This window comes from Quercus suber, unplaced genomic scaffold, assembly GCF_002906115.3.
Source record: "Quercus suber isolate HL8 unplaced genomic scaffold, Cork oak 2.0 scaffold_19, whole genome shotgun sequence".
NCBI lineage: Eukaryota > Viridiplantae > Streptophyta > Magnoliopsida > Fagales > Fagaceae > Quercus > Quercus suber.
In genome coordinates this window covers 2498062-2508748 of record NW_027069484.1, presented here as the reverse complement: position 1 = coordinate 2508748, position 10687 = coordinate 2498062, and the positions used below count along the sequence as shown (strand labels likewise).

At 32.3% G+C, this 10687-nt stretch overlaps 1 protein-coding gene across 2 annotated transcripts; it reads right to left on the bottom strand.

Moving 5' to 3' along the window:
• Positions 1 to 1411: 1411 nt before the first annotated feature.
• LOC112031602 (glutathione gamma-glutamylcysteinyltransferase 3) lies at positions 1412 to 8983 on the bottom strand. 2 transcript variants are annotated; one of them, XM_024064293.2, is made up of 8 exons: positions 8504 to 8983; positions 8252 to 8408; positions 7149 to 7387; positions 4711 to 4874; positions 3826 to 3877; positions 3033 to 3260; positions 2351 to 2854; positions 1412 to 1829 (listed from the first exon to the last, which is right to left on the bottom strand). In XM_024064293.2, the coding sequence occupies exons 1-8, from the start codon at positions 8582 to 8584 to the stop codon at positions 1764 to 1766; spliced, it is 1491 nt and encodes a 496-aa protein (XP_023920061.1). In that variant the 5' UTR covers positions 8585 to 8983; the 3' UTR covers positions 1412 to 1763. The 2 variants fall into 2 exon arrangements, with proteins under 2 accessions (XP_023920061.1, XP_065618166.1); XM_065762094.1 differs by having other exon boundaries at positions 8509 to 8983.
• Between the last annotated feature and the right edge of the window lie 1704 nt (positions 8984 to 10687).

The window sequence follows — 10687 nt, the reverse complement described above, 5'->3', positions numbered from 1 at the left end:
ATATTGGTTAATAACTTAATATTTCCTTTTTTCTTATACCATAAATTGTTTCTATTAATATTCATAAATTAATGCTTTTAGGACGTCGGTTTATTTTTTATTTTTCCAAGAATGACACTTTCAAAGTACAAATTTCTTTTCTAGATACAGCTTTTCGAAGAAATCTCATTCTCAATAAAATTTAAAAAATTTTAAAAATTAAAAAAAGGAGAAGAAGAGTATGTATCAAACGGACTCTATGGTGCGTTTATTAAATGAAGATTTTGGAGAATTAAACACTGGACACTGGAGGCTGGAGTATTGTTTAATTTATAATACTATAATGTGATCGTGTGAACCTTCCAGATACAATTCATGAGACTTCTATAAATACTCAGCAATTTTCTAGTATCTCAGGCTTGTTTGGTACATGCACTTAAACAATAGTTTTCAGTTTTTAAACAATGTTACACATTTTTTTACTTAAACGTATTTTCAAAAAATACAAACAATATTACTAAAATAACATTACCAAACGGCCTTTAGTCTTTTGGTTATTTCTTGTCAAAGTAAATTAGTAAATTACTCTCTTCTGACTATCAGAGATTCAGAATACTCCCCTGCAAATTGCTTTGTAGGTTAAAAGTTTTTTATTTTTTGGATTTCCATTCAGTTTCTACAAAGTTTTTTCCTCGGTTTTCTATTTCAATATACTCCATCTTCTAACCAAACGCATTACGCATTTAATTAAGAGCATATATTTTAATTTTTTTTCTTTCTTCTAATTTTATTTTTTCATTACCTGCAGATGAAAAGCAACATAGGCATATTGAAAGTTGTCCTTTTTAGTGCCTCGACTGATGGAGATATTTGTCGAAATGGAGGATGGATCACCAAAATTGTTGGAAGTTGATACCGTGCACAGAGTGAAGACCAAGATTTACCAAGCCCAAGCCTATGGAATTGACCCTAGATTCCACATGCTTAGTTTTGAAGGACTGGTGCTCAAAGATAGTAAAACACTGATGCAATATGGGATTCCTAAGGGCTCGATCCTTAAGCTTTTGAACCATTGAGCTCCTGGAATATTCAGTAATTCTAATTTGGTCTCTTGTAGTCAATAAATTTTTTGCAAAATCAGGAATTTTTTAAGGATGATTTTAATAGCTAAAAGTGTACTTGAATATATTGTGTCATTTGTTCCCCACATGGGAGGAATTAACATTGTCTCAATCTAAAAGTCTGGAATGTTTGTTCATATATTGCTGAAGAACTATCATGGTCAGAACAATGAAATGCATTTTTTCAAAAACTCAGGAAAAAATATTTAATACAATACAAAAATCATCAACCAAGCTAATAATCAAGCAAATTATGGAGGAACATATGTATTTATGAAGCATATGTTGGCAAGGGAATGCAACAAAGAAAAGGCATCATCAATGAGGAACATAAGCTTTGTATATATTTTAGTTCTTACAACAATGTACTTTAATGGTCCATTTGGATTGAGTGGGAGGGAGGGAATTGAAGTAGAGTAGAATATAGTAGATTTAACACAAAATTAGATTATTTTTAGCCAACTCTATTCTACTCCTCTCCACTCCCCCTCCTTTCCCCCTCTATCCAAACATGCCATAAATCATGCAAAATGGTACAACCCATTATCCATGATTCACAGAGCCTTCTAAACTTTATGGTGTACGAGTTTCTGTCCTCTTTTTTCATTCATATTATTCTCTTTACACTTCTAGTTTACAAGTAATTAAGAGAAAACAAGGATATCATGGAGGGGTAGGAGTGCCCAGATCTGTGATGAGAAAATGGAGCTGTTGTCTCAAATACGTAACCTGTAATGGTCATTAAGAAATCAGTGTCCCCATTCTTGTGGACATAGTTTGATTGAAGCACCCCATGAAACAATATGACAGAAGACTTCAATTTCTAAATTGACAACTCTATATCTTGACATCTGTGTGATTTCCAGACTTCATTCAAATAGCTGCTTAAACCCATAACTTAACTAAAACAAATAAATGGAAGAGGTCCGAATTTCAATATAAAAAAAAAAAAAAAAAAAATTTTAATATAAGAAAATGTAATTTGATTTATAATCAAATAAAAAAAAAAAAAAAAAAAAAAAAATTTTAATATAAGAAAATGTAATTTGATTTATAATCAAATAAACTTAATGTTCACGATAATGAACACAAAGTGTCAAATAAGTACAGTAGTATCATAAGGAAAATCTAAGAGAAGCTTGAAACTCTAAAATTGAAGAACAATGTGTGAAACCCCAAATCTGGGATCCATCAAAAAGAGTATATCAATATAAAAAATAATAGAAAATCATGAAGGATATGTGTAGTACCTCATCTTTAAGCAAAGGAGGAAGACTGTCAGTTGACACGAGACTGTTAATTTCTGTCAGTAGCTTCTCTTCTTTAATGCCAGCCCATGAATGTTGTGGCAGGGAAAATAAAAGCACTGTGAGAACATCAGCTGTAGATGGATACATTCCGATGCAATATCCTTGATCAGAAACACACAAAGTAGTGGGATCGAATTGACATAAAGGAACCAGCATATCAACTCCTTGTTCTGTGCCATCAGAAATTACAGTCCCAGATACCACTGTCACAGGCTTTTCACCATTAGCCTTCATAAGCTTCACATTTGTTTTCCGGCAGCATATTTTCTCTGCATTCCCAGTCAAAACTTCAGCTCCTTCGCAACAAACACGTGCAGCAATTTCAGGTAACCCATCTTTGTCACACAAAGATGTGATGTCTTTACAAAATGAACTCACAGAAGACAACCATCTTGTCACATGTCTGAATAGTTCAGTCTCTTGTACTTGTTTCAATATCTCCTCCTGAAATCAAAAAGCTTAAAAACTCAAAATCAGAAATTGATTTAATTTTCATCTTTTTGGGAAGAAGAAGCCTAGGAAACTGTTAAATAGTTCACCCTTTAACAGCTCAAAGAATTAGCAGAAAAACAGGAACATATTAAATGAAATAAACAAGGAATTCAAGGAAGCTGTAGAAAACCTTGATTCCAATCCTTCCTTTTTCCTCTTCACTTAAAATTCCATTCCCATCCTCTTGTGTTCGAACTTCAGCAACCCACTTAATGAAGTCTCTCAAATCCGCAGGGTGTGATTTGAATACCATAGAGAGTACATTTTGAACATCTTTTAGATCTTCTGACTTCAAGAGGTGGGGAACATCTTCTACCAAGTACTTTGCCACACTTTTCCAACTATCATGTCTACAACTCTGCACAAAATACAGTCACAAGCAATGCTAGTTCAAAACATCTGTAGTAAGCAGAAACAGAAAAGAAAACAACAAAGAAATGAACAAAACTGTATCAGAGGGATGTTTCTAGCCAAAATCACTTATCACAAAAGCCATTATCAATTGCCAGAAGTCACCACCTTTAAATATCCCTTCACTTAAACTGAAGTATATGTTTAAGGAAAATATCAAATAAGGGGAACAGGAGATAATATAGGGCATTTTCACTATTTGTCACACTGTGCTGCTTTTCCCTGCTCAAATATGGACCCCATGGCTATGTGATACATGTATTGAAAACCATTAGTATTAAAAACCAATTATGGGTCATAGAGGCTATTTATCACAGGGCCTCAACTTATTTGCTTAAATTTGTAGTTTAGGGAGCACATCACAAATGTTATAAAAGTTTTCAAAAGTTATGCAATTTATCCAATTTTTGGTACTACCTTGAGCCATAGGGGGAGAATCCAGTACTAAAAGTTAATGTAAGGCAACACAATAACAAGGTTATATGAAACAGACCAGCCAACAGGTACAGTACCAGCGTATAAAGGATTGACGGTGCTCTGTGATGCCGTGAAATAATCATAAACCTGGAAAGGCATATTTCAGAATGTAAGTAGAATACTACCAAAACAGATAACATGCAACACACACAACCAAAATGGCACTGAGGCAGAACTTGAGTAGAACCCTAGTACATGGAGGTGTACAAAGAATGAGCCAATAAAAAGAACAAAAAGGAAAATACAAAGGAATTAATATCTACAAATTAGCTTATCTAAAAAATACAGAAAATAAGTCGAAAAGGTTTTGCCACTAGCCTGTCCCCCATTCACGTACAGCATAAGAATAAGAAATTAAACTTCACGACTGAGAGCTCTTCACTTCAGAAGAAATACTACTAACGAGATCATAAATCATAATACTTAAAAATAGGCTGTGCAAGCACAAATTTCTGACCAAATTTAGAATGGTTGAGAGAACAATGAAAATAACCGATGTGTTACTTATGTTACCTTTTTAAAGCTTTTATACTACTTGAAAATCCAAAGCAAACATCAGGACTAAGACCAAATTGTATGTATAGAAATTAGAAAGTGAAGATATCGCATTGATAAATTATCTATTGTCCCAAAAGCTTAAGTTGTTAGGAAATGATGAATTTAATCATTTAATATATCACACATAACACGAATATTTCACACATAAATTTATATTTTTAATAAACAATGCACACAATTAGAACAGGTAACTTATGATATCCATCAAAGAGAAAAACACAAAGTAATACAGTTTAAAGAAATTTACAGAATCTTAGAGAAATACTATTTTGTTTCAAAAGTCACAATATATATACAGTTTATTTGATGACAAATTTTCAGCCTTATACTTTGATATGGAGGTTCAAACTAGGAGAGCATACCCCCTACGTTGTCCCGTAGCTTCATCAATAGTATCCATGGCCTCCCAAAGAAGCTTGAGAGGAATCCAATGAGGAGGATATTTAAATCGAGCAACATCCAACATGAGAACCATATCTCTTCCAGCATGATAGCCTCCAATTGGTGAAAAGTGACCAGTCCCAGTCTGTACCCAAACAATAAAATGAAATTCAATGCTCTCTTAAATTCTAAGAAGCAAATGTACAACAGTGGTAAGAAATTTTGTATTTTCAAAGCACAAAAGAATATAAGCAATCCTATCATGAACTAGAATATTGTCACCAAATGTCACACAGGAAATTTTAATACTAAGAGTTCGTTTGAGAACAGCTTATTTAGCTAAAACTAAAGATTTTTTTGCTGAAAGTACTATAAATAAAGCTAAAAGATAGTTAAAATAGTACAGTGAGACCCATAAATAGTACCAACAAGTGCAATGAGACCCATGAATAGTAATAAAAATAAGCTGAATAATAGCAAAAATAAGCTAAATAGTAAAAAAAGCTGTATTTTTCAGCTTTTCCCAAATGCAACCTAAGTAGGTGCCACTAACAAATTCATACACTATCAGCACTCAGTTCATAATGAGACTCTCTCTTTCTTTCTCTCATTTCTTATTTTTAATTCCATGGACTAAAAAGGTTTCAACACATAAAAACTAGTATAGGCAATAAAGCGAATTGTTACAATAGTTTTCGTAATGCTAGTATTGATGTTTAGAAATAGCTTTGATACCATATTAGAATTAATGTTGGGATTAAGAGTGAGAGGCAGAGGAGAGAGAAAGAAAAGGTGGCAGCTCAAAGAAATTTAATGTGATTTGGCTTGGTGACCTATGCCTTTGAGGGAAAGCCCTTGGATGTCTGTATATATGGAGAGACTAACTAACCCTAGGCTAACCATAAACTAATTTTGGGGTTACTTTACTTGCACTACAAGTTGAATTAAAATTACTTTGCATGCACTACAAGTAGGTCCTAATACATTAAATCTAGACTAGGTACATCAGGTTTGGGCCTTGAGCCTTGATATCTCTAACATCCCTACTCAAACTCAATGTATAAACTTGAAGATGCTTTGAGTTTGGAATATGAAATTGAGAAGGAAAGGGTTGTTATGAAGGATCAGATTGAGTGTATAATGGATTGAGCACGATGTAGAGTGGAACATGCAAGACAACTGCTGCAGTGGCAAATGATGACTGTTGGCGACAGATGGAGGCTAAAGGACAGCTATACTTGTGACAAGAGTAAGGCTACTATGGTCGACATACAGTTGCAGCGGTGGCCTAGGGAAAAATCGGTAGAGGAACTGTCGCTTGAGGATGACATAAGCGACACAAACACCAGTGGTAGCTACAGTTAGTGACAAATGGTGGTTGGAAGATGATAATCGTCACCAATGACCAAAGGAGAGCGGCACTGCTTGATGAAAGATATTGGCTGAAGACAATGTTACGGTGAGGCATGTGAGCAAGTTGCCAACCTTTGGAGAACCAAACAGGAGACTTGGCTATGATCCCATGTTAGAATTGAAGTTGGGACATAGCTTTGATATCATATTAGTATTTATGTTAGGATTAAGAGGGAGAGAGAGCAAGAATAGAAATAAATATGATTCAACTTGACAGCTTATGTCCACACAAAAAACCCAAGCAGCTACATATTTACTGTCTTGAATTTTGTGCTATAATGAGCCCATTTGGGATATATATATATATAATTATAAAGATAATAATCCTAGACTAACCCTAGCCTATTTTACTTGCACTATAAGTAAGTCTTAGTAAATTGAATCTAGACTAGTTACAATGGGCTCAAGCCTTGATAATTGATATTTCTAACAGGTAAATAGTAACATAGTTCTAAAAAGCAAATGATCAGTCTTGCCTATTAACTCAAAAGAAGGAAAAAAAAAAAAAAATAACAAAGCAAATAAAATATTAAAAAATAGTGTTGTCAGAAGCATCATTTAGGTGATTGCATCCAACTTTGTAGTTCAGATGTATGGCTCGTTGAGCTGAATTCAATAACTATGAAAGGAAAGGTAATATAATGTTTTTAATTTAGCTGCAACTACAGAATTGTAATGTACCTAAAAAATCATGTGTCACAATGGTAATATACCTTATAAATCATGTGTCTAACAAAGTCATCAGCATTCACCAAATTTCATAGTATCATTCTATATCAATCAGTGAACAGTAAGGACACATCATATCTGAAGTACCATTATACATTACATTATAAATACCATTAACTTTTAACTGTTCTTTCCATTACAGAAAACATTTATTCTATAGGTGTAAATCATTTTCATGGGCATAGGAGTTTTTCTGAAAGTATCCTGAAGAAAAGGAATGTAACAATAAAGAAGCATTGCTAGTTAGCAGACAGCAATTTAGATAAGCTCACAAGACCTGCTTAAAAACTGCTCGGTGGTATGACGTGATCACATGACAATCCTCTGAAGAAGTACAGCAAATTACATACTTGCGGAAGTCATCAATGGTGCTTTCACTAGTCCGAAAAGCTTCAACCTTAGCTCCATTGCAATGTGCCAAACATGCAACTTTGCCAAAGGTAATGCCGTCAGCTTTGATCTTTGCCAAGGGTTCACAGCAATCCAACATAGAGTCGTCAAACCATCTCCAAGGACCTGCAATTCAAACCCCCAAGTTCACAACATGAAGAACCCTAGACCCGCAGGCAGAAGCCATGAACTAGGCATCAATAATGGCAACAATTTTCACACTCTTGAATTTCTTTCAACTAGAAAACAATTTTCCAAAAAGAATGTGAAATATGTACAGTAACAGAGTACTAATTCCTTTAATAATTAAAGAGTCTTTAATATCTAATCGCTTACTGCTCTCTCTCACTATATCGCCTATGAAATTTTGTCTCTATTATATTATTACACTAAAGAAAAGCCTTTAAATATATTGGCCCCTAAGTTTAGCACATGAATGGTGATTGCATTTAGTCCATTAGATGATGTGGCCAAACTAAAAATAGACATTTCATCATTCCATGGTGACTAAAACCAATCACTTTAAGTTTGTTAGGGTCTAAAATTAGTGACTTTCAAGTTTGGAAAAAGTTAACAGATGTCCTAAGGACGCTAGTTTAGGAAATATTTTTTAAAATTTTTTATAGGAAAAAAAAAAAAGTAACTTTATTTTTGACCGCCGTAAAAATGGTATTAAAATTTTCTTAAAATAGTTAATTTACAAATGTTCTTATACACCGGACAAAAAGTGATCATTTTAATGTAAGGGACTAAAACAATCATTTTAAACTTGAGGGACCAAAAATGGCTCGCTCAAGAGTTAAAAGTTCAAAGACCAATAGAGTATTTTGGTTTTAATCAACTATTATAGGTTATAATAAGGTACATTAATTGCAATATTGGAGCTCTATAAATATGTTTCCACTAAAAAACCCATTGCTGAAACAGTAATTGGAGTGAATTAAATTAGGGATTATGAATTTGAGAGAGAAAAAGAGAGGTCAATTATACCTTTCCATTTTCTTCCGGGGTCGATGGAGAGGGCATTGAGGACCATAGAGAGGGTGGCGAGGCCGCAATACGCAGGCTCCGACTGGGTTTGGTAATACGATATGAGCTTGAAAAACCCTTCCATTGTTCCATCTCCTAGCGCCTCACTGAAAAGCTTCTGCAACAACAACAACAACAACAACAACAACATTCCATTAACTTTCTTTCATTCAATTAGATCCACACACACAGAGACAGAGAAACAGTACAAACCTTGCCTTCGGAGGAAGCGAATTCGATTGCCGGAGGAGAGGGTAGGGATCTCCGGTATAGACCTGGCAATGGCGTCGCCATTTCTTTCTCTGGACTTTGGTGAATCAGATTCTCCCTTGCATGAGTATGACGCTTTTTTTCTTCTTTTTTTTTATTATATAAAACTAAAAAGTTAAAGCACTAGACTAGAGTTCTTTTTTTGTTTTTGGTGTAAAAATTTAATTAATAGACGTGGAGGTGCGGGTGGAGTAGAGTTTGTGATATATTTCAAAAAGTTTGACCCCGTTTAGGCGCTTTCATGGCGGCCAGGCCATGCATTGCCAGCACTACTTTTGGTAGTGGACTGGTTCCATTACTTTTTTCACTTTCTTTTTCATTTTTTTTTTCTTTTCAGCAAGAGCATTCGAATCCGTAACTTTCATCTTCCTCTATTTTATCACCTTAAAAAAGTAATTTTATCTATTATATTATATTATTTTACAACATATCTAACATTTTAATTTTAATTTTACTATTTTATTTATTAAAATAATATATATTACATACTAAAATAATATATAATATATAATTTTTGTGCTGCTACAATGCTACAGTAATTTTTTGGAATTAAAATATATTATAATTTTTACAATTGTGCTACCATGCCATCTTATATTTAGGATAGCATTGTAGTACAATTGCAAAAAAAATTGCAATTCTTAAATTTTACAAGTTTGGCTATTGGACTCTTTTTATACCTTGATACTAAATTTTTCCTACATTTCTCATTTACAATTGCCAATGGGAATGCTCTAATGATGATGAGCAAGGCTAATTGTTGATTCGATAACAATAGCTTGTTTCTAGGTTTCTTTTTTTCTTTTTCTTTTTTCTTTTTTTGCTGAAAGTGATACTTGTAACTTCAAAAATTTTGAAAAAGTAAGAAAAAAGGGGAAAAATAAAACGTGTGGTTTAAAAAAAGTCGTACATAGAAGCTAAAAAAAGCTGTACATTTTGCATTTAATTTTTTATTTTTTTGTCTGTATTTCGAGAATGCAAGAAGAAAATGGATGATAATTGTTATGTAGGAAAAAAGATAAACAATTAAAAACATTAATAATTTAATGAAATGTGTAGTGTAAAATAGATAATATAATGTGAGATTGGCCAAAATAGACATATACCACTTTTTGGTAAAATATTTAGCAATATACCACTGTTTGTGAAATATTTAGCAATTTACCACTTTTTTGAAACTCGATTTTACTGTGTAATTCAAGTTCTTTGAAAAAATAGCCTTCAAATTTATTGTGTCATTTTTTATGGAACTCGAGTTTCATAAAAAATTTTCCATAAAACTCGAGTTTGTGAAAAAAGTGATAGATCCCTAATTATTTCACAAACAGTAATAGATCCATACATATTTTGCCAAACAATGGTACTTGGCCATTTTGGCCATGTGAAATGTTTTGAAAAGTGAGTATGTAAAATATTAAAAAAAAAAAAAAAAAAGGTTCTTATACTAATATAGACAAAAAAAAATTTACATGAGTTGATGCAAATGCTCCGACATCCATTAATCATTAATTTTAAGAAACTTTTAATAGAATTTGAAAAGGCTGTAAAAAAGAAAACTACTTTTTTACTTTTCTATAAAAAGTAAGACTACAAATTCATTCAATATATATATATATATTTTGGATGTGAATTGTGACAAATTAATCATTGGATTACATTTTCTTCTTATATCCTCTATATTTACAAAATTTCAAAAAGATCAATAATTATGTCATCAATCAAATTTTTAAATTTTTAGTTTTTGTAGTCTAAAATTATATAAAAATTTAAGTTTATGAATCAAATAATAAATAGAATTTGATTAACATAAAATTTGACATGTGTTTTACGAATATAAAAAACATGCAATTTAACGGTTAGATTTTCAAAATATGTAGTTATGTTGATTTGTTTAGTAAAAGTTATAGAATTAGGTTACAACTAAGTTTGTTACCAAACTTTGTCTTTAAATTTTGGCCCCCTAAACAATATATTAAGTCATTATAAACAAAAAGAAAAATTCCAATAAATTTTTTATTTAACTAAAATTTTGAAAGAAATGTAACTTGTAACATTGATAATGAGACTATCATGCAAAAATTTCAAAATGAGAAAATTTGTAGAAGAAAATTGTAAGACATTATGTAT

Coding starts and splice junctions, on each gene's coding strand:
- LOC112031602 (XM_024064293.2), bottom strand. CDS start 8,584: ATGGCGACGCCATTGCCAGGTCTATACCGGAGATCCCTACCCTCTCCT. Junction 8,409..8,503: donor TCGCTTCCTCCGAAGGCAAG/GTTTGTACTGTT, acceptor TTGTTGTTGCAG/AAGCTTTTCAGTGAGGCGCT. Junction 7,388..8,251: donor CCCCGGAAGAAAATGGAAAG/GTATAATTGACC, acceptor TTTGAATTGCAG/GTCCTTGGAGATGGTTTGAC.